General features: G+C 39.1%; 1 protein-coding gene and 3 pseudogenes across 1 annotated transcript; 2 read left to right on the forward strand and 2 right to left on the reverse strand.

The window, feature by feature from the left end:
* Positions 1-941: 941 nt before the first annotated feature.
* Positions 942-2,669, reverse strand: LOC137575014 (ubiquitin thioesterase otubain-like; annotated as a pseudogene).
* Positions 2,670-12,990: 10,321 nt separating this feature from the next.
* Positions 12,991-13,769, forward strand: LOC137575015 (malate dehydrogenase, cytoplasmic pseudogene; annotated as a pseudogene).
* A 3,380-nt stretch (positions 13,770-17,149) lies between these two features.
* On the forward strand, positions 17,150-20,264 carry LOC137574943 (malate dehydrogenase, cytoplasmic-like; annotated as a pseudogene).
* A 3,272-nt stretch (positions 20,265-23,536) lies between these two features.
* LOC137575016 (ubiquitin thioesterase otubain-like) lies at positions 23,537-24,213 on the reverse strand. Its single transcript, XM_068287424.1, has 3 exons — positions 24,148-24,213; positions 23,676-24,081; positions 23,537-23,547 (listed from the first exon to the last, which is right to left on the reverse strand). The coding sequence occupies exons 1-3, from the start codon at positions 24,211-24,213 to the stop codon at positions 23,537-23,539; spliced, it is 483 nt and encodes a 160-aa protein (XP_068143525.1).
* Positions 24,214-24,972: the final 759 nt, after the last annotated feature.

A 24,972-nucleotide genomic window follows, 5' to 3' on the forward strand; every position in this document is an offset into this window, starting at 1 on the left:
CGGAATCCATCCTCTGAAGCGATGCCGTCGCTTCCTGCGGCTGAACGTGGAGAAGAGGATGAGGGCCGTGCTTGCAAACAAGTACTGTGCCAACTGCTTGGCCCACCAACACTCCGGAGGAAGCTGCTTGAGCGGTGATAGCTGCCGAATATGCAAGGAGGACCACCACACGCTACTACATTTCCACGAGGAGCCACGTCGACGCACTCCATGCTCCGTCTTACGCCGAGCCACCCCCGAGTCCTCCAGACGAAGGGTCGCACCAACGCCAGCCTCCGATCCTAAGCTGACATTGGCCACACTGCTGCAGCACCGCAATCCACATCTCGTGCCCACGGCGATGGTACGTCTCGAGACGGGAGGGAAAACCTTCGACGTGAAGGCCCTCGTGGACCCTTGTTCGGCGGTATCGTCGATGGCGACGTCCCTGGCCACCGCCTTTAAATTGACAGCCGTCAATATTGGGGCGGAGAAAGCGGTGGCAGCAGTGATCCGGTCCCCGATCAGTGAAGGATGGCAATTGGAGGCGATCCTGAAGGTGGTCGATGGCTTGTGCTGCCGCACTCCAAGCTCTCCGCTGGACCCGCAAATCGCAAAAAAGTTCGAGGGCATCGTCTTGGCGGATGAGACTTTCTACCGACCGTCGTCGGTGTCGTTAGTCCTGGGCGCGGACGTGATGACGGAGGTCATATTGGAAGGGAGTCTACCCGGGGTTGGCGGGCGGCCGGGGAGCATGTTTATGCCCAACGGGCAACACAAGGGTTAAGGGAAGCGGGAACTTTTACCTCGCGCCGCTCTCCCGATGATGCCCATCGCTCTCCACACAAAAGAACTCCCCACACTTCTCTCCAGGCGGGGCTTGGTGCCCTGCTCTTAATTAAGCTAGGTTTAGTGTAAAAACATACATGTGAATAAACGGAACGTGCAGAGAAATTGCTGCATTACACAAATTGATTGAAGGAAGAAATTCGAAGAACAAATTCACTTAGCTGCCTATTTAGGAAATTCAACCCCCCTACGGAAACAATTTGAATATGATCCGCTTCTTTGTACATTGGCCCAACTTCCTGATGTCGGAACTCTTTAATTGTAAAACTACCTTCAATAAAATTTTGATAAAACTTTGCATCCTCTTGTAGCTGTCCTGACGTAATAAGACGCAAGTAAACCACCACTTAATCTGAATAGCCCTGCTCGTTGAAAACCTTGTGAAGTTCAGCTTGTACAATATCCGAAGCCCCTGCAGAGCTTTCAGGACATACTCTTTTTACCACTTCCATAAACTGTTATTTAAATACAATGTATTAGATTTCTTGAGCATTTGACAAGTTATCAACATTTTTACTTACAGTCTCATGAAAATCTTCAAGTGTGAAACTGGGAAACCCAAGCTCAATTAACTTATCTTTAGACCCTTCAGCGAGTCTGAGAAACTCCTGATAAGCATGACTGTTGCAAGTCAAATACTCAAGATACGAGTAGGCGAACGCTCGAAAAAAACAATTACCATCTGGACGAGTTCTTCTCATTTATACCTTTTCGCCAGATCTTGAATTTCAGCTGTGAATACTTCGTCGCCATTATATTCGGCTTTAAGGCACGTTAATGGTAGCTGGTCGCTTACTAAGGGCGTCGAATCACTAATCTAAAAAGCATAAAAGTTTGAAATTTATTAATTTAAATATGTAGACACATATAGGCGTATATATACAGTGAAAGCTAGCGTTGACGGGCAGCCAACGTTTTAGTATTTTCGTGCCCCTGCGGAAACGGATTTTGAATGAATTTTATGCTCTTAGGCTGTCAGAGACTATAAATTTTACTGTACGTATGTATGTAACATAGTTGCGAACTTAAAAATAGCACCACTTGCTAAGGTAATGTGTTCAAAAAATTCCTAATATAATCTATTTTTTTAAAGATAACAATATGAATGTTTTGAATATGAAACAAAAATATTTTTGAACTACCATTCAATAATGAACCTTAAAAATTTAGTTTACTTTAAAAATATCTCTTCCGTTTTTTCCGTGGGAACATCGTCATATTTTACAAAAATACATTAGGAAATTAAATTAGAATGTCCGAAGTGACACGACGGAAATGCCCATATATAATTCATTTATTATATACCTATATTTATTATATTATCCAACGTTTTCAAAGTTTATCAAGAAAATTCTTGAAATATTAAAAAAATACCCAAAACTAAAAATAGCACCACTTCTTAAATAATGATTAGCTATTAAAAATATAATTGAATTATAATCTCGATACTTGGTTGTATTACCTTTATCGGTAATAACCGCTGGGATTGAGTCAACCGGGTCTTGACAACGTATGTCCAGTATTCTTCTTGTCCTGTTACACTGTCTCCAAGATATTTATATAAACATGCTAATCCATATTCGACTTGACTTACTATATTGGACCGACCATTATTACACATTGATTTTGCCATGTTTAACAATCTTCAGGCTATATTTGGAGTTAAAACCAAGTTCTGTGGACTCAGGGCATGCATATGCTATAGAGCCTTTTCCATCATACATGAAAACTTTACTTTCACCAGACCATGGCAGGTTTCTCCACTTATATCTGTAGATATTTGACAAACTTTCAAACAAAAAAGGAACCTTACTTACCTTAAATTGTTCTTTCGAAGGCATTTCCGAATTGTTTGGACGGTAGTCAAGAAGTTGAAGTCCTTTTTTGTTGCAGCCTGAAAAAGATTAGTTTTGCTCTTTCGAATTAAGCGACCGACTTCTGCTTTAATTTTGGGTTGCGTCGATGATTGTTAGGCTTCTGTTCTTAAGTTGGAACAACCAACCAATTTTTCAACTTTACGATTCCCTTTTCGCTTTTCCACAGAGCACTGTCTTTCCCGACGCATTATATTTAACCCTTTCAGGACTGAATTACAATGGGAAGACTAAAAAAATATTTCATTGCATATTACGATTAATATGGCCACAAATATTGACCAAAATCCATATTTTAGTCCTACGTATCCTGCTTCGTCCTCACCTATAGGCAACATTGGTCCTGAGTAGTAATAGATGTTTAAAAAAATACGTATACGTAATTGATGAATTAATATTTTATTTATTTCAGTCTTTTAATTCTTAATATTTTAATACGTTTAAACTCAAGACATTTTTTCTGAGACTCTTTGGTCTTCTGCTATAATATTATATATTTATTACTTAAACTTATGTGTGGTATGACACAAAACAATTCTTTTTACGATTTGACTTTGAACGTGGGTATCCTGTTTTGCACAGTCTGCACCTGCCTTTTGAACCCCACTGAATCCAATGTTCGATTTTGTCATATCTTATGTCATTAGGTTTTTCTATAAAGTCATGATGTTTAGAAGTTGGAGTGGATAAAATTGATAAAGCGGCGGAAGATGGTGCTGGAGATGAATCGCGCGAGTCAATATTGAGCACAAGTTGTGCTGGACGACCCCTTTTTCGAGATTGAATTTGCATATTAGATCGAAGAAGTTCATTTGCAATATCCAGTTGAAATTGTATTAAAGGCATGTGACGGGTGTTATCTTTGGTGCAGTTCAAATCTCTACGATACAGATGCCAACTATTTACCACCGCCATATTTATACACCGAAATACAATGCGCATATACCACTTTTTGGAGCGGTGATTAATTTCATAAAGTTCTAATAACATATCTGAAAGATCAACCCCGCCCATATGCTTATTGTAGCATTCTACAATAGCAGGACGAGGCACTTGTACATTTTTTCTCTCCTTCCGGCACCAGCGGGTGCATTCTGTGACAGGTTGGTCGCCAATATAATTTGAAATTAATTAGACCCTTTTGTTGTCATACCAGCGGCAAGTAATTAATTTTAGCGAGGTTTTTACTTTCGAATTATAGGATCCTCGACCTTCTTTCGCAAGTTCCTTTTCAGTCTTAAGCACACAATTCTTAAGGCGGTTTGGGCGAATCGTTCCGGCTGCGAGGATACCTTTTTCTTTTAAAGCAATCATAAGACTTACGGAAGTAAATTAAAAATTTTTAAAATTTTGATCTTGGGGCACATTTGATGACAAATGAAGAACTATATCTCATGATATTCCAAGCCCAAAAGAATCACAAGTTCCTTTACTAATATAAAGGCAGAAATCATATATAAGACGTTCGATAATTTGCTGCACCGTTTCAGTACTGGTTTCGTTCTTACTACATTCCAATTGAATTATATTTATGTATAAGTTAACACACGACCAAGCATATCCCCAAGACAATGTCCAAAAGTAGAGGGTATCGACAAGTGCACCCTTTCTCATTGCACTAGTTGCAAGGTCAGCGTTGTTGCACCAGCAAAATATCAGAATAGTGAGAGCCCCTGCTAACAAAACGTTCATCATGAGGGTCCCCAATGTAACGCGATACCAAGCGGATGCGTAATGTGCTGAGCCAGCACCAACGTCGCGAGAGGTGGAGCCAACGGCTAAGGCCTGCTATGCAGAACTTGGGGAATGGTTAAGTTTAGTTTAGAAACTCACGTTAAGGAGGGAAAACAAAATTGTAAACCTCAAAAGATAATTCAATAAAGTAAAACTGAATTTACATATTGAGTAACTTACAGAATACTTATTTGGCGCCCAACGGGTTTGATAACTCACTCCCGAAAGTTTCTCGTTTGAATAACTCAAACAAAAAAAAAAAAAGCTAACCAAAACCAATGATATAAAAAAAATGTTAAATTAATCTTGTCAAACAAAGGGTTAAAATTAAAATAAGTCGAAGTTAAAGTGTAATAAAATACGAATTAAACTAAAGCTTAATTAAAATTTAAATAAAGCAAAAAAAAAAAGCTAACCAAAACCAATGATATAAAAATATGTTTAATTAATCTTGTCAAACAAAGGGTTAAAATTAAAATAAGTCGAAGTTAAAGTATAATAAAATACGAATTAAACTAAAGCTTAATTAAAATTTAAATAAAGCAAAAAAAAAAAAGCTAACCAAAACCAATGATATAAAAAAAATGTTTAATTAATCTTGTCAAACAAAGGGTTAAAATTAAAATAAGTCGAAGTTAAAGTATAATAAAATACGAATTAAACTAAAGCTTAATTAAAATTTAAATAAAGCAAAAAAGAAAAGTGCAGACCAAGCCAAAATAAAAAGTGTGAAACACAAAAACAACAAAATCAACACAAGGAAAATTTACATAATTAGCAAAATGTACTGGTGAGTCGACTGTTCAATCAAAATTTTTTATATGTTTTTACAATCCAAAGAACCAACACGGGTCAATCACAGTACCGCCCTTGCCCAATTCACAAAATAAATCGGCCCATTTACTCCTTAAGAACATTCAAACCCAACTCTCGTATTGTCTTCTTTCTTGCCAAGTGAGCTAATTTCAGCTGCCCCTATATCATAAGTTCGGCACGCCGAATGAGCTGGACAAAATATAGACAGGAGAAGGAAAGTGACTCGGACGCAGAGATCCGCGAGGTAATAGAAGGTGCGGAAAAGAGTGTAGAAATAAAAGCGCCCACGATGGACGAAGGACAGGTACATGCGTTGATGAACGCGTTAGCGGGTAAATTTGAAGAACAGATCTCCGTACTTATGGGGGAAATAAACAGTCTCAGAGCGGTGGCTCCCGAAATTAAAACCTTTGAAAGAATCAAAATTATGCCAGACGTCACCTGCGACGAGCCCTTAGATATAGTAAAATCCCTCCCGGATTTCACAGGTGCCCAAGGGGAATATGTAGCATGGCGACAAGCCGCTACGGATGCCTATGAGCTATTCGCACCATACGACGGTAGCTCGCGACATTTTCAAGCCGTGTCAATTATAAAAAATAAAATTAAGGGCACCGCCAAAAGCCATTTGTTCTCATACAACACAGTATTAAATTTTCACGCTATTATAGCCCGCCTAGATTTCACGTACGCTGACAAAACTCCGGTCCGTGTGTTGCAGCAAGAGCTAAGCATTTGTAGGCAGGGCGAAATGTCCTTGATGCAGTTTTACGACGAAGTCGAAAAGCGTTTAACTCTTATAACAAACAAAACCATCATGACGCACGACGCGGCAGCAGCCGCGGTACTTAATGAACAATTTAGAGACGATGCTCTCCACACGTTCATAAATGGGCTAAGAAGGCCTTTGAAAGCGGTTGTCTTTCCAGCCAGGCCCAAAGACTTGCCCTCAGCCTTGGCGTTGGCCAGAGAGGCGGAGTCAAGCATAGAAAGAAGCATTTTCGCCGCAAATTATGCTCGATCAGTTGAAGAGAAGGCACTAAGGGCTGATGGCCCAAAGCTTTCACAAAACAAACAGTATGACAGGCCACGAAATAAAGACGGCCACGATGCGAGTGTGGCCAACCCACACTATACCAAAAGTCAGGGCTCAGCCAAACACAACAAAAATTGGCAGGGGCAACCCAGGAATCATAACGGGTCACAGTCTCAGCAACCGGAGCCTATGGATGTCGACCCTTCGTTGTCCAGATACAAACAGCCCACTTATCATAACAATTCGGGCGGCGTGCGGGCGGGAACGTCAGCAGCAAATCAGAAAAACCGGTACGCCTCTGACAGAGTCTCTGGACAAAAGCGGCAAAGAATCAATAACCTAGTGCAGGAATTGCCGTCAGCAGAGCAGTATGAGAACAAGGCAGGCCCAGAGGTTAAAGAATTAGAAGATGAGTACGAAAATGAAAGTGAGGCAGACTCAGTCAATTTTTTAGGGAACGGTCCCACCTGCTGTTCATCGAGAGACAGCTGGCGGGGAAAACAATAAGAATCTTGATAGATTGTGGAGCAGCCAAAAACTATGTTAAGCCCCTAAAGGAGCTAGTTGGAATAGTGGCGGCTGACTCCCCCTTTCAAGTTAGCTCCGTGCACGGAGTTAGCACAGTAGATCGGAAATGTCAGTTGCAAATTTTCGGTAAACCAGGGACCTTTTTCTTATTCCCTATATTAGAAAGCTTTGATGCCATCATGGGCCATGACTTCCTAAAGGAAGTCAAAGCGAAAATCGATTTCTCAGCAGGAACGATAAAAGTTGGTCCACACGTGGAACAACTCAAAAGGCATGTGTGCCGCGACGTCAACTTCACCAACGTGAGTGAAATAGTGGTGCCCGAAGCAGTGAAGGAGAATTTTAGGAAAATAATGCTCAAAAACTCGAAAGCGTTCTCCACGAACGGCGAAACTTTGCCTTTTAATACTTCAGTGGTTGCCACCATACGCACCTCTGACGAAACACCCGTTTTCACAAGATTGTATAATCACCCGATGGGGGTGACTGATTTTGTAAACAACGAAATAAAAGAGTTGTTAAGAAATGGGATAATAAGACCCTCGAAATCACCGTATAACAGCCCCACGTGGATAGTGGACAAAAAAGGTTACGACGAGGGGGGGGAACAAGAAAAAACGAATGGTCATTGATTTCAGGAAACTGAATGAAAAGACCATTGATGATAAATACCCAATGCCCAGCATCCCCATGATCCTGGCTAATTTGGGAAAGGCCAAGTACTTTACGACTCTTGACCTAAAGTCAGGCTATCATCAAATTTACCTAGCGGAAAACGACCGCGAGAAAACTGCCTTTTCGGTAAATAACGGAAAGTATGAGTTTTGCCGATTGCCTTTTGGTCTAAAAAATGCTGGCAGCATTTTCCAAAGAGCAATCGATGACGTCCTACGAGACCAAATCGGCAAGTGCTGTTATGTCTACGTAGACGACGTAATAATATTCTCAGAAAACGAAGTCGACCACGTCAAACACATCGACTGGGTCTTAAAAAAACTTAACGAGGCTAATATGAAGATCGCCAAGGAAAAGACTAACTTTTTTAAAGAAAGTGTGGAATTCTTGGGTTTCATCGTGTCAAGAGGCGGGACTAAGACTGATCCTGAAAAGGTCAAGGCCATAGAACATTTCCCAGAACCTGAAAATCTCTTCTCGCTTCGCTCGTTCTTGGGCCTCGCAAGTTATTACAGGTGCTTTATTCGGGGTTTTGCCGACATAGCAAAGCCACTGACTAACATCTTAAAAGGAGAAGACGGCACGGTAAGCAAACACATGTCGAAGAAGATACAAGTCAAATTCGACACTGTGCAACGTGCCGCCTTTGAAAAATTACGAAGAATCCTAGCCTCTGAAGACGTCATGCTAGTATACCCGGACTTTAAAAAACCGTTCGACTTGACAACTGATGCGTCAGCGGACGGCATCGGCGCGGTCCTGTCACAAGGTGGTAAACCTATCACAATGATTTCTAGGGCATTAAAAGACCCCGAGATGAATTACGCCACAAACGAACGAGAACTCCTAGCAATAAAGTGGGCATTAGTAAAACTAAGGCAATATCTTTATGGCACTAAGGATATTAACATCTACACCGACCACCAGCCTCTGACCTTTGCAGTTTCAGATAGAAACCCTAACGCAAAGATCAAAAGATGGAAAGCGTTCATTGACGAACACAATGCCAAGATATTTTACAAGCCAGGGAAAGAAAACCATGTGGCGGACGCGTTGTCCAGGCAAGTCGTAAATGCAATAGAAGCAGAAGAGCCGTCGGACGCCGCCACGGTCCATAGCGAACTGTCGCTCACGTACACGATCGAGACGACAGACAAGCCCCTAAATTGTTTTAGAAACCAGTTGATTCTGGAAGAAGCAGAGTCCCCAACCAAACAAACCTTTATCCTATTTGGCGAAAAGCGTCGACACAAGCTACGTTTCGCTGACGCAGCAGAGTTGCTTCATGAATTAAAGCAAATAATAAATCCTGACGTAGTTAACGCAATACATTGCGACCTACACACTTTGGCTGCAATTCAGAACGATCTCGTCAGACATTTCCCGGCAACGAAGTTTTGGCATTGCAAGAATCTCGTTACAGACATTTTTAACACGAATGAGAGAAGGGAAATAATGACGGCAGAACATAATCGCGCACACAGGGCAGCACAGGAAAACGTTAGGCAAGTTCTACAAGACTATTTTTTTCCCAAAATGACAAAACTCGCCAATGAAATTGTCGCGAATTGTAAAACGTGCACCAGGGCCAAGTACGTCCGACACCCCATACGGCAAGAACTGGGTGTGACGCCAATTCCAGCACAAGTGGGCGAAGATTTACATATAGACATCTTTTCAACCGACAAAAAATATTTTCTCACTTGCGTTGACAAGTTGTCAAAGTTCGCAATAGTGCAGCCAATCGCATCTCGAACTATCGAGGACGTTAAAACACCCCTGTTACAAATAATGAACATCTTCCAACGAGCAAAAACGGTTTATTGTGATAATGAGGCCGCCTTTAATTCCCAAACAATTACATCGTTGTTAGCGAACAGTTTCGGGGTGAACGTAGTAAATGCTCCCCCACTTCACAGCACATCTAATGGGCAGGTAGAACGCTTTCATAGCACGCTGCTGGAAATAGCCAGATGCCTGAAAATTGAACATCAAATAAGCGACACGGTCGAGCTTATTTTACGCGCCACAAGGGAATATAACAGATCAGTACATTCGGTAACAAAAAAGAGGCCCGTAGACGTCGCGTTACCCTTAGACCCTGACTTACACCTAGAAATTGCGCACAAGGTGCAAGATGCGCAGGACAATTTAATCAACCGCGTTAACCCTGGTAGGCGCAATAGAGTTTTCGATGTAGGAGAGAAAGTGTGGGTAAAGAACAATCGAAGACTAGGAAATAAACTGACGCCACTATACACGGAGGAAACTATTGAAGCGGACCTCGGGACGACGGTCTTAATAAGGGGGGAGGAGTGTCCATAAGGACAAAATTAGATAAGCCAAAAAATAGTTAAGATCCCATTCGTTTATTTTTATCTTTTCCTTTCTTTACAGGCCCATCTGGGGGGTAATGTTAGTGTTTACTGCTGCGAGGGCCCGTATAAATGATTACTCTCACGCAGACTATATTCCAATAGTAGAGGGTGAGGTAATTATATGGGACAGCTTCAAATATTTAAGACATACAATTAACGTAACCAAATATTATGAAATCATTGACGAAACCAAAAAGTTGTCCGAGTTCTTCCCACTTTCGCACATGCGAATGCTGTTGCAGTCCGATTGGGGTCACCTGGAAACCCTGCTGTCCGTGTTAAATGTCCACCATAGAACTGCCAGGAGCCTGAACTTTTTGGGGTCAGCGCTGAAAATAATATCCGGCACGCCGGATCATGATGACATGGAACAATCAAGGTTAATCGAAGCAGAATTGATCCATGCCAGCAACCAGCAGAGGGCCATAAACCATCGCACCACGGCCCAACTAAATGAACTGACCGATCGAGTAAATAAATTAATAGAGAACGTCCGTAAGGAGGCGGTTGATACAGCGCATTTGTTTGAAACACTGTTGGCAAGAAATAGAATCGTTGGCCTCGAAATTGAAAACGTCATACTCTCGATAACCTTGGCAAGGGTAAATTTGATTAACCCCGTGATTTTAGATTCCTCCAATGTGGATGAAATATTGAACAGTCGAGCCACTAACATCAGCGTTAGGGAAATCCTTGAAATTGGCACCATTAAAGTTGCGTTAAATACTAGCATTATCCATTTTATCATAGCATATCCTGAAGTTAAAAGTAGTTGTAAGAAAATAACCATAGTCCCCGTCGAACACAGAGGAGTTGTACTGGATCTAGAGGGCACCAATATCATCGCGGATTGCAGCGGCCGTATAGTTCCGATGGATAGCTGCCAAGTAACGACTTCGCACACTTTCTGCAAGGAAGCCGGGGCTAGTACTTGCGCCCACCAGCTGCATGAGGGGGAGCATAGCCCATTGTAAGACACGCCCAAGCCACCTTCCCCCATAGATGAGGTAGAAGAGGGTTTCGTCATCGTCAACAACAGAGCAGCCGAGGTAATAGTGGATGGGGCCGCCCCGCAAAAGATCAACGGCACGTTCCTAATCACATTCGAAAGAGCGGCATCGATCAACGACACCAAAATGATCAACCGAAATGGCATTCCCAAACGTTCTCCGGGTGTTGCCGCAGCTCCGCTAATAAATATCACCGGTCACAACGATGTACTCAGCCTAGCCTACTTGCGCCGGCTGAACGACGAGAACACCGCTCACATCAGCGAAGTGGCCATAACGATCAATAAAAAACCTTTGGCCATGTTTGCCGCAGGGGTTGGAGCGCTGTTGTTTGGCGGAGTGCTGATCTGCCTGGGCTGGTTGCGCCGCAATAAGGAGCCGGGAATTCTTCGGTTGGCCGTGGGCAGTTTCAAGAAGACCGAGGACGGCCCTCAACTTAAAAGGGGGGCCAGTTAACACACGACCAAGCATATCCCCAAGACAATGTCCAAAAGTAGAGGGTATCGACAAGTGCACCCTTTCTCATTGCACTAGTTGCAAGGTCAGCGTTGTTGCACCAGCAAAATATCAGAATAGTGAGAGCCCCTGCTAACAAAACGTTCATCATGAGGGTCCCCAATGTAACGCGATACCAAGCGGATGCGTAATGTGCTGAGCCAGCACCAACGTCGCGAGAGGTGGAGCCAACGGCTAAGGCCTGCTATGCAGAACTTGGGGAATGGTTAAGTTTAGTTTAGAAACTCACGTTAAGGAGGGAAAACAAAATTGTAAACCTCAAAAGATAATTCAATAAAGTAAAACTGAATTTACATATTGAGTAACTTACAGAATACTTATTTTATATACATGTACTTTCAGAAAAAAAAGGTCCGGTTCGGTTTGATATTAATATATCAATTTGTTGCATAGTATAATAAAAAGGCTACCTGCAACACCATCGATGGAAGAAACCGAGCATAGATCTTCGTATCAATAAAGGGCATACTACTCATCTTTCACGCCAACAATATAATTATTACCTACGACTGCATATCTGATCGTACCTGCAGATAAATACATCGACGCCGCGACCACCATAGAAGATAAAATCGATATAAAAGGTTTCATATGTTTTGAGAATTGAATAAAACGACACTTAGAATTTGGCAACATCAGAGAGAAGACGTTTTTTATTTAAAACTTATTCGAACCAGAGGGCCGGGGCTAACTTCGACTGCGTCAAAGTTTGTATACCCTTGCAACTGTTTTGGTAACTCTTTCCTTACCTATTAGCCATCAATGTGGAAGAACGTTTTATATAAAAAGGCTTATGTTTGCGGAAGAATGGCCCACAATCATAGGAAATAACGAAGATATTGATCAAAGTCACTGTTTTCCACCGATCGTTCCTATGGGAGCTATATGATATAGTCACCCGATCTTTATCAAATTCGACACAGTCATTAACAGATATATTAAATTAAGAAATGTTTAATTTGAAAACACTCACGTTAAAAGTAACGAAGTTATTTACAAAAGTCACTGTTTTCGCCCGATCGTTCCTATGGGAGCTATATGATATAGTCACCCGATCTTGATCAAACTTGGCACAGTCATTAACAGATATACTAAACTAACAAATGTTTAATTTGAAAGCAATCGCGGTAAAAGTAACGAAGTTATTTACAAAAGTCACTGTTTTCGACCGATCGTTCCTATGGGAGCTATATGATATAGTCAGCCGATCTTGATCTTGATTTGGCACAGTCGTTTATAAGCGTAATATACAACCCGCTCCGAGATATACAACCCCTGCAGTATACACAAGCCTACGTGAAAAATTTGAGCTTTGTAGCTCCTACGGTCTAGGAGGAGTTTGCGTTGATCCAGATGGACGGACGGACATAGCTAGTTGAACTCGTCTCGTCGTGCTGATCAAGAATATATATACTTTGTATGGTTGGAGATGCTTCGTTCTATGCGTTGCACACTTCTGACCAATATTAATATACCCTTTTTGCAAGGGTATAAAAAGAAACATAGCAACTGTACTATCAAAGAAGACAGGGAGATAACACATGCGCTGTTTTTTTTTTTTTTTTTTTTTTTGTAGGCGGTATCAAGCTGCTGGTGAAATAGCTTACTCATTGCTGTACATGATTGCAAGAGGCGAAGACTTTGGCAAAGATTAACCACGTATTCATTGGATATACCACCTATGATTGGAGTCTTGGAAGGTGTTGTGATGAATTTAAACGATTGTGCATTACCATTTTTGCGCGAAGTGTTACCTACAACAGATCCCGATGTGGGGTTTAAAGATGTCTCAGCTGCTTTTTTGGTTGGTGCTATGCCCCGCAAAGAAGGAATGGAATGAAAAGATTTGCTCTCAGCTAACGTCAAGATATTTAAAGTGAAGGAACAGGCATTGGATAAAGTAGCAAAAATAGATGTCAAAGTTCTCGTCGTTGGAAATCCAGCTAACACAAATGCATTTGTCTGTGCCAACTATGTCCCATCTATACCAAGGGAAAACTTTTCCGCCATGAGGCGACTTGATCAATCTGTCTCGAATGTGAGCAACATTATAATATGGGGTAATCATTCATCCACTCAGTACCCAGATGCTGATCATGGTAAATTCTTCATAGAAGGGACACAAAAATCTGTTTCTAGAGCAATCAACGATGAGAATTACCTAAGCGGTTCATTTGTTGAAAATGTTGAAAAACGAGGTGCATCTGTAGTTGCAGCTCGGAAAATGTCATCGGCCATGTCGGCTGCAAAAGCTGCTTGTGATCATATGCATGACTGTTGGAATGGGACTGCACCTAGGCAACTTGTGTCTATGGGCGTATTTTCCGATGGCAGTTACAACTTGCTTGATTGGATTGAGTCAACCGGGTCTTGACAACGTATGTCCAGTATTCTTCTTGTCCTGTTACACTGTCTCCAAGATATTTATACAAACAAGCTAATCCATATTCGACTTTACTTACTATATTGGACCGACCATTATTACACATTGATTTTGCCATGTTTAACAATCTTCAGGCTTTATTTGGAATTAAAACCAAGTTCTGTGGACTCAGGGCATACATATGTATGCTATAGAGCCTTTTCCATCATACATGAAAACTTTACTTTCACCAGACCATGGCAGGTTTCTCCACTTATATCTGTAGATATTTGACAAACTTCCAAACAAAAAAGGAACCTTACTTACCTTAAATTGTTCTTTCGAATTTCCGAATTGTTTGGACGGTAGTCAAGAAGTTGAAGTCCTTTTTCTCACCGGTTGCAGCCTGAAAAAGATTAGTTTTGCTCTTTCGAATTAAGCGACCGACTTCTGCTTTAATTTTGGGTTGCGTCGATGATTGTTAGGCTTCTGTTCTTAAGTTGGAACAACCAACCAATTTTTCAACTTTACGATTCCCTTTTCGCTTTTCCACAGAGCACTGTCTTTCCCGACGCATTATATTTAACCCTTTCAGGACTGAATTACAATGGGAAGACTAAAAAAATATTTCATTGCATATTACGATTAATATGGCCACAAATATTGACCAAAATCCATATTTTAGTCCTACGTATCCTGCTTCGTCCTCACCTATAGGCAACATTGGTCCTGAGTAGTAATAGATGTTTAAAATAATACGTATACGTAATTGATGAATTAATATTTTATTTATTTCAGTCTTTTAATTCTTAATATTTTAATACGTTTAAACTCAAGACATTTTTTCTGAGACTCTTTGGTCTTCTGCTATAATATTATATATTTATTACTTAAACTTATGTGTGGTATGACACAAAACAATTCTTTTTACGATTTGACTTTGAACGTGGGTATCCTGTTTTGCACAGTCTGCACCTGCCTTTTGAATCCCACTGAATCCAATGTTCGATTTTGTCATATCTTATGTCATTAGGTTTTTCTATAAAGTCATGATGTTTAGAAGTTGGAGTGGATAAAATTGATAAAGCGGCGGAAGATGGTGCTGGAGATGAATCGCGCGAGTCAATATTGAGCACGAGTTGTGCTGGACGACCCCTTTTTCGAGATTGAATTTGCATATTAGATCGAAGAAGTTCATTTGCAATATCCAGTTGAAATTGTATTAAAGGCATGTGACGGGTGTTATCTTTGGTGCAGTTCAAATCTCTACGATACAGATGCCAACTATTTACCACCGCCATATTTATACACCGAAATACAATGCGCATATACCACTTTTTGGAGCGGTGATTAATTTCATAAAGTTCTAATAACATATCTGAAAGATCAACCCCGCCCATATGCTTATTGTAGCATTCTACAATAGCAGGACGAAATACAATGCGCATATACCACTTTTTGGAGCGATGATTAATTTCATAAAGTTCTAATAACATATCTGAAAGATCAACCCCACCCATATGCTTATTGTAGCATTCTACAATAGCAGGACGAGGCACTTGTACATTTTTTCTCTCCTTCCGGCACCAGCGGGTGCATTCTGTGACAGGTTGGTCGCCAATATAATTTGAAATTAATTAGACCCTTTTGTTGTCATACCAGCGGCAAGTAATTAATTTTAGCGAGGTTTCTACTTTCGAATTATAGGATCCTCGACCTTCTTTCGCAAGTTCCTTTTCAGTCTTAAGCACACAATTCTTAAGGCGGTTTGGGCGAATCGTTCCGGCTGCGAGGATACCTTTTTCTTTTAAAGCAATCATAAGACTTACGGAAGTAAATTAAAAATTTTTAAAATTTTGATCTTGGGGCACATTTGATGACAAATGAAGAACTATATCTCATGATATTCCAAGCCCAAAAGAATCACAAGTTCCTTTACTAATATAAAGGCTGAAATCATATATAAGACTTTCGATAATTTGCTGCACCGTTTCAGTACTGGTTTCGTTCTTACTACATTCCAATTGAATTATATTTATGTATATACATGTACTTTCAGAAAAAAAAGGTCCGGTTCGGTTTGATATTAATATATCAATTTGTTGCATAGTATAATAAAAAGGCTACCTGCAACACCATCGATGGAAGAAACCGAACATAGATCTTCGTATCAATAAAGGGCATACTACTCATCTTTCACGCCAACAATATAATTATTACCTACGACTGCATATCTGATCGTACCTGCAGATAAATACATCGACGCCGCGACCACCATAGAAGATAAAATCGAGATAAAAGGTTTCATATGTTTTGAGAATTGAATAAAACGACACTTAGAATTTGGCAACATCAGAGAGAAGACGTTTTTTATTTAAAACTTATTCGAACCAGAGGGCCGGGGCTAACTTCGACTGCGTCAAAGTTTGTATACCCTTGCAACTGTTTTGGTAACTCTTTCCTTACCTATTAGCCATCAATGTGGAAGAACGTTTTATATAAAAAAGGCTTATGTTTGCGGAAGAATGGCCCACAATCATAGGAAATAACGAAGATATTGATCAAAGTCACTGTTTTCCACCGATCGTTCCTATGGGAGCTATATGATATAGTCACCCGATCTTTATCAAATTCGACACAGTCATTAACAGATATATTAAATTAAGAAATGTTTAATTTGAAAACACTCACGTTAAAAGTAACGAAGTTATTTACAAAAGTCACTGTTTTCGCCCGATCGTTCCTATGGGAGCTATATGATATAGTCACCCGATCTTGATCAAACTTGGCACAGTCATTAACAGATATACTAAACTAACAAATGTTTAATTTGAAAGCAATCGCGGTAAAAGTAACGAAGTTATTTACAAAAGTCACTGTTTTCGACCGATCGTTCCTATGGGAGCTATATGATATAGTCAGCCGATCTTGATCTTGATTTGGCACAGTCGTTTATAAGCGTAATATACAACCCGCTCCGAGATATACAACCCCTGCAGTATACACAAGCCTACGTGAAAAAATTGAGCTTTGTAGTTCCTACGGTCTAGGAGGAGTTTGCGTTGATCCAGATGGACGGACGGACATAGCTAGTTGAACTCGTCTCGTCGTGCTGATCAAGAATATATATACTTTGTATGGTTGGAGATGCTTCGTTCTATGCGTTGCACACTTCTGACCAATATTAATATACCCTTTTTGCAAGGGTATAAAAAGAAACATAGCAACTGTACTATCAAAGAAGACAGGGAGATAACACATGCGCTGTTTTTTTTTTTTTTTTTTTTTTGTAGGCGGTATCAAGCTGCTGGTGAAATAGCTTACTCATTGCTGTACATGATTGCTAGAGGCGAAGACTTTGGCAAAGATTAACCACGTATTCATTGGATATACCACCTATGATTGGAGTTTTGGAAGGTGTTGTGATGAATTTAAACGATTGTGCATTACCATTTTTGCGCGAAGTGTTACCTACAACAGATCCCGATGTGGGGTTTAAAGATGTCTCAGCTGCTTTTTTGGTTGGTGCTATGCCCCGCAAAGAAGGAATGGAATGAAAAGATTTGCTCTCAGCTAACGTCAAGATATTTAAAGTGCCGAACAGGCATTGGATAAAGTAGCAAAAATAGATGTCAAAGTTCTTTTCGTTGGAAATTCAGCTATCACAAATGCATTTGTCTATGCCAACTATGTCCCATCTATACCAAGGGAAAACATTTCCGCCATGACGCAACTTGATCAATCTGTCCGAATGTGAGCAACATTATAATATGGGGTAATCATTTATCCACTCAGTACCCAGATGGTGATCATGGTACAAAAAATCTGTTTCTAGAGCAATCAACGATGAGAATTACCTACGCGGTTTATTTGTTAAAAATGTTGAAAAACGAGGTGCATCTGTAGTTGCAGCTCGGAAAATGTCATCGGCCATGTCGGCTGCAAAAGCTGCTTGTGACCATATGCATGACTGGTGGAATAGGACTGCACCTGGGCAACTTGTGTCTATGGGCGTATTTTCCGATGGCAGTTACAACTTGCTTGATTGGATTGAGTCAACCGGGTCTTGACAACGTATGTCCAGTATTCTTCTTGTCCTGTTACACTGTCTCCAAGATATTTATACAAACAAGCTAATCCATATTCGACTTGACTTACTATACTGGACCGACCATTATTACACATTGATTTTGCCATGTTTAACAATCTTCAGGCTTTATTTGGAATTAAAACCAAGTTCTGTGGACTCAGGGCATACATATGTATGCTATAGAGCCTTTTCCATCATACATGAAAACTTTACTTTCACCAGACCATGGAAGGTTTCTCCATTTATATCTGTAGATATTTGACAAAATTTCAAACAAAAAAGGAACCTTACTTACCTTAAATTGTTCTTTCGAAGGCATTTCCGAATTGTTTGGACGGTAGTCAAGAAGTTGAAGTCCTTTTTCTCACCGGTTGCAGCCTGAAAAAGATTAGTTTTGCTCTTTCGAATTAAGCGACCGACTTCTGCTTTAATTTTGGGTTGCGTCGATGATTGTTAGGCTTCTGTTCTTAAGTTGGAACAACCAACCAATTTTTCAACTTTACGATTCCCTTTTCGCTTTTCCACAGAGCACTATTTTTCCCGACGCATTATATTTAACCCTTTCAGGACTGAATTACAATGGGAAGACTAAAAAAATATTTCATTGCATATTACGATTAATATGGCCACAAATATTGACCAAAATCCATATTTTAGTCCTACGAATCCTGCTTCTTCCTCACCGAAATATTGCCTATAGGCAACATTGGTCCTGAGTAGTAGATGTTTAAAATAATACTTATACGTAATTGATGAATTAATATTTTATTTATTTCAGTCTTTTAATTCTTAATATTTTAATACGTTAAAACTCAAGACATTTTTTCTGAGACTCTTTGGTCTTCTGCTATAATATTATTTAAACTTATGTGTGGTATGACACAAAACAATTCTTTTTAGGATTTGAGCAAAGGTGAACGTCACACTTGGAACACTCTGAACGTGGGTATATTTATGTATACCGAAATACAATGCGCATATACCACTTTTTGGAGCGGTGATTAATTTCATAAAGTTCTAATAACATATCTGAAAGATCAACCCCGCCCATATGCTTATTGTAGCATTCTACAATAGCAGGACGAGGCACTTGTACATTTTTTTCTCTCCTTCCGGCACCAACGGGTGCATTCTGTGACAGGTTGGTCGCCAATATAATTTGAAATTAATTTGACACTGTTGTTGTCATACCAGCGGCAAGTAATTAATTTTAGCGAGGTTTCTACTTTCGAATTATAGGATCCTCGACCTTCTTTCGCAAGTTCCTTTTCAGTCTTAAGCACACAATTCTTAAGGCGGTTTGGTCGAATCGTTCCGGCTGCGAGGATACCTTTTTCTTTTAAAGCAATCATAAGACTTACGGAAGTAAATTAAAAATTTTTAAAATTTTGATCTTGGGGCACATTTGATGACAAATGAAGAACTATATCTCATGATATTCCAAGCCCAGAAGAACCACAAGTTCCTTTACTAATATAAAGGTAGAAATCATATATAAGATTTTCGTATAATTTGCTGCACCGTTTCGTTCTTACTACATTCCAATTGAATTATATTCATGTATATACATGTAGTTTCATAAAAAAAGGTCCGGTTCGTTTTGATATTAATAACCTTCAATTTGTTGCATAGTATAATAAAAAGGCTACCTGCAACACCATCGATGGAGGAAACCGAACATAGATCTTCGTATCAATAAAGGGCATACTACTCATCTTTCACGCCAACAATATAAATATTACCTACGACTGCATATCTGATAGTACCTGCAGATAAATACATCGACGCCGCGACCACCATAGAAGATAAAATCGAGATAAAAGGTTTCATATGTTTTGAGAATTGAATAAAACGACACTTAGAATTTGCCACCATCCGAGAGAAGACGTACTTTATTTAAAACTTATTCAAAAAAGAAACATACCAACTGTACTATCAAAGAAGACAGGGAGATAACTCATGCGCTGTTTTTTTTTTTTTTATTTGCTCTCAGCTAACGTCAAGATATTTAAAGTGCAGGAACAGGCATTGGATAAAGTAGCAAAAATAGATTGACATCAGTTCTCGTCGTTGGAAATACAGCATACATAAATGCATTTGTCTGTGCCAACTATGTCCCATCTATACCAAGGGAAAACATTTCCGCCATGACGCGACTTGATCAATCTGTCTCGAATGTGAGCAACATTATAATATGGGGTAATTATTCATCCACTCAGTACCCAGATGGTGATCATGGTAACTTCTTCATAGAAGGGACACAAAAATCTGTTTATAGAGCAATCAACGATGAGAATTACCTACGCGGTTTATTTGTTAAAAATGTTGAAAAACGAGGTGCATCTGTAGTTAAAGGTCGGAAAATGTCATCGGCCATGTCGGCTGCAAAAGCTGCTTGTGATCATATGCAAGACTGATGGAATGGGACTGCACCTAGGCAACTTGTTCCTATGGGCGTATTTTCCGATGGCAGTTACAACTCGGCTAAAAATTTAATTCTTTTCTTTCCAGTAGAAATCAACAACAAGAAATGTAAGATCGTGGAAGGATTAACGCTTACTGATTTTGCCAAATCAAAATTGAAGTTGACCGCCGAGGAACTGCAAGAAGAAAAGAAACTTTCTCTGTGTTGGATACAAGCGCTTCAAATTTATAATAAGCAGGTTTAGGGCATTTTACAATATTGCTGTAATTTAATAATGCATACATAATACACATTTACATACAAAACAAAATTTAAATAATAATGGGAGTAGATTTTCGGCTCACAGTTTTTGTTTTTTTTATGTATATCAAGCTTCAAGTTTAATAAACATTATATATCATAGTGGCCTGGCCTATAAATTAAAAAACTTTTGGATCAGTTCCTTCGGGAAAATCGTGTGTCTTTACTGTGCCACCTTCTCCTCTCTCCAAATATTCCACAGGCACTCCGGCACTCAATGCCGTGCAAAGAGCAATAATATGAATATGATCCGATTCTTTGTACATTGGCTCAACTTCCTGATGTTGGAACTCTTCAATTGTAAAACTACCTTCAATAAAATTTTGATAAAAATTTGCATCCTCTTGTAGCTGTCCTGACGTAATAAGACGCAAGTAAACCACCACATAATCTGAATAGCCCTGCTCGTTGAAAACCTTGTGAAGTTCAACTTGTACAATATCCGAAGCCCCTGCAGAGCTTTCAGGACATACTCTTTTTACCACTTCCATAAACTGTTATTTAAATACAATGTATTAGATTTCTTGAGCATTTGACAAGTTATCAACATTTTTACTTGCAGTCTCATGAAAATCTTCAAGTGTGAAACTGGGAAACCCAAGCTCAATTAACTTATCTTTAGACCCTTCAGCGAGTCTGAGAAACTCCTGATAAGCATGACTGTTGCAAGTCAAATACTCAAGATACGAGTAGGCGAACGCTCGAAAAAAACAATTACCATCTGGACGAGTTCTTCTCATATATTTATACCTTTTCGCCAGATCTTGAATTTTAGCTGTGAATACTTCGTCGCCATTATATTCGGCTTTAAGGCACGTTAATGGTACCTGGTCGCTTACTAAGGGCGTCGAATCACTAATCTAAAAAGCATAAAAGTTTGAAATTTATTAATTTAAATATGTAGACACATATAGGCGTATATATACAGTGAAAGCTAGCGTTGACGGGCAGCCAACGTTTTAGTATTTTCGTGCCCCTGCGGAAACGGATTTTGAATGAATTTTATGCTCTTAGGCTGTCAGAGACTATAAATTTTACTGTACGTATGTATGTAACATAGCTGCGAACTTAAAAATAGCACCACTTGCTAAGGTAATGTGTTCAAAAAATTTCTAATATAATCTATTTTTTAAAGATAACAATATGAATGTTTTGAATATGAAACAAAAATATTTTCCAAGTACCATTCAATAATGAACCTTAAAAATTTAGTTTAATTTAAAAATATCTCTTCCGTTTTTTCCGTGGGAATATCGTCATATTTTACAAAATTACAATAGAAAATTAAATTAGAATGTCCGAAGTGACACGACGGAAATGCCCATATATAATTCATTTATTATTTATTATATTATCCAACGTTTTCAAAGTTTATCAAGAAAATTCTTGAAATATTAAAAAAATACCCAACCCTAAAAATAGCACCAATTCTTAAATAATGATTACCTATTAAAAATATAATTTATTTATAATCTCGATACTTGGTTGTATTAGCTTTATCGGTAATAACCGCTGGGATTGAGTCAACTGGGTCTTGACAACGTATGTCCAGTATTCTTCTTGTCCTGTTACACTGTCTTCAAGATATTTATATAAACATGCTAATCCATATTCGACTTGACTTACTATATTGGACCGACCATTATTACACATTGATTTTGACATGTTTAACAATCTTCAGGCTATATTTGGAGTTAAAACCAAGTTCTGTGGACTCAGGGCATACATATGCTATAGAGCCTTTTCCATCATACATGAAAACTTTACTTTCACCAGACCATGGCAGGTTTCTCCACTTATATCTGTAGATATTTGACAAACTTTCAAACAAAAAAGGAACCTTACTTACCTTAAATTGTTTTTTCGAAGTCAAGAAGTTGAAGTCCTTTTTCTCACCGGTTGGAGCCTTAAAAAGATTAGTTTTGCTCCTTCGAATTAAGCGACCGACTTCTGCTTTAATTTTGGCTTTCGTCGATGAGTTTTAGGCTTCTGTTTGAAATTGATCAAATTTCGAATACTTTAGTTGGAACAACCAACCAATTTTTCAACTTTACGATACGCTTTTTGATTTTCCACAGAGCACTGTTTTTCCCGACGCATTATATTTAACCCTTTCAGGACTGAATTACAATGGGAAGACTAAAAAAATATTTCATTGCATATTACGATTAATATGGCCACAAATATTGACCAAAATCCATATTTTAGTCCTACGTATCCTGCTTCGTCCTCACCGAAATGTTGCCTATAGGCAACATTGGTCCTGGGTAGTAGATGTTTAAAATAATACGTATACGTAATTGATGAATTAATATTTTATTTATTTCAGTCTTTTAATTCTTAATATTTTAATACGTTTAAACTCAAGACATTTTTTCTGAGACTCTTTGGTCTTCTGCTATAATATAATATATAAATATTACTTAAACTTATGTGTGGTATGACACAAAACAATTCTTTTTAGGATTTGAGCAAAGGTGAACGTCACACTTTGCTCAAATCCTAAAAAGGTGAACGTCACACTTGGAACACTTTGAACGTGGGTATCCTGTTTTGCACAGTCTGCATCTGCCTTTTGAACCCCATTGAATCCAATGTTCGATTTTGTCATATCTTATGTCCTTAGGTTTTTCTATAAAGTCATGATGTTTAGAAGTTGGAGTGGATAAAATTGATAAAGCGGCGGAAGATGGTGCTGGAGATGAATCGCGCGAGTCAATATTGAGCACAAGTTTTGCTGGACGACCCCTTTTTCGAGATTGAATTTGCATATTAGATCGAAGAAGTTCATTTGCAATATCCAGTTGAAATTGTATTAAAGGCATGTGACGGGTGTTATCTTTGGTGCAGTTCAAATCTCTACGATACAGATGCCAACTATTTACCACCGCCATATTTATACACCGAAATACAATGCGCATATACCAAGCGCTTCAAATTTATAATATGCAGGTTTAGGGCATTTTACAATATTGCTGTAATTTAATAATGCATACATAATACACATTTACATACAAAACAAAATTTAAATAATAATGGGAGTAGATTTTCGGCTCACAGTTTTTGTTTTTTGTATGTATATCAAGCTTCAAGTTTAATAAACATAATATATCATAGTGGCCTGGCCTATAAATTAAAAAAACTTTTGGATCAGTTCCTTCGGGAAAATCGTGTGTCTTTACTGTGCCACCTTCTCCTCTCTCCAAATATTCCACAGGCACTCCGGCACTCAATGCCGTGCAAAGAGCAATAATATGAATATGATCCGATTCTTTGTACATTGGCTCAACTTCCTGATGTTGGAACTCTTCAATTGTAAAACTACCTTCAATAAAATTTTGATAAAAATTTGCATCCTCTTGTAGCTGTCCTGACGTAATAAGACGCAAAAAAAACACCACATAATCTGAATAGCCCTGCTCGTTGAAAACCTTGTGATGTTCAGCTTGTACAATATCCGAAGCCCCTGCAGAGCTTTCAGGACATACTCTTTTTACCCCTTCCATAAACTGTTATTTAAATACAATGTACTAGATTTCTTGAGCATTTGACAAGTTATCAACATTTTTACTTACAGTCTTATGAAAATCTTCAAGTGTGAAACTGGGAAACCCAAGCTCAATTAACTTATCTTTGGCCATTACAATTGTGGATTCTTTAGCGAAGTATGCACACAAAAAAAAGGTGGAATCTGCAGTTGCAAGCTTTGCCGTTCTTTTTTCGCTTCATGAAGTTTGAATTCTCAACTACTTTTAGCGTTGAAGATATGGTATGGCCATTACAATTGTGGATTCTTTAGCGAAGTCTGCTGATGATAGAACTTGGTGGTTCTTGAAATAGCTATACAGACAACCTGCTCACCTTTTGTGCTGCCTAGAATTTAAAATCTTACAAATAAATCAGTAAGAATGACCTGAAGCCCCGCTCAAACAAAGTTTTTTGATTAACATCAATAAGATCGAAATCTAGACAAATACCAAAAACGGAAGGCTCGCCGTTTTACACTTGCTGTAAAAAACCCTCTTTTTTGCATATAGTACAATATACTATTACAAAATATTTGGGCGCGACGATTAGTTGGGTAAGGCGAAGCCCTTTACACTAATTCAGCTGGCGCCCATGGGTATGCACACAAAAAAAGGTGGAATCTGCAGTTGCAAGCTTTGCCGTTCTTTTTTCGCTTCATGTAGTTTGAATTCTCAACTACTTTTAGCGTTGAAGATATGGTATGGCCATTACAATTGTGGATTCTTTAGCGAAGTCTGCTGATGATAGAACTTGGTGGTTCTTGAAATAGCTATACAGACAACCTGCTCACCTTTTGTGCTGCCTAGAATGTAAAATCTTACAAATAAATCAGTAAGAGTGACCTGAAGCCCCGCTCAAACAAAGTTTTTTGA

This window comes from Drosophila tropicalis, unplaced genomic scaffold (assembly GCF_018151085.1).
Source record: "Drosophila tropicalis isolate 14030-0801.00 unplaced genomic scaffold, ASM1815108v1 contig_527, whole genome shotgun sequence".
NCBI lineage: Eukaryota > Metazoa > Arthropoda > Insecta > Diptera > Drosophilidae > Drosophila > Drosophila tropicalis.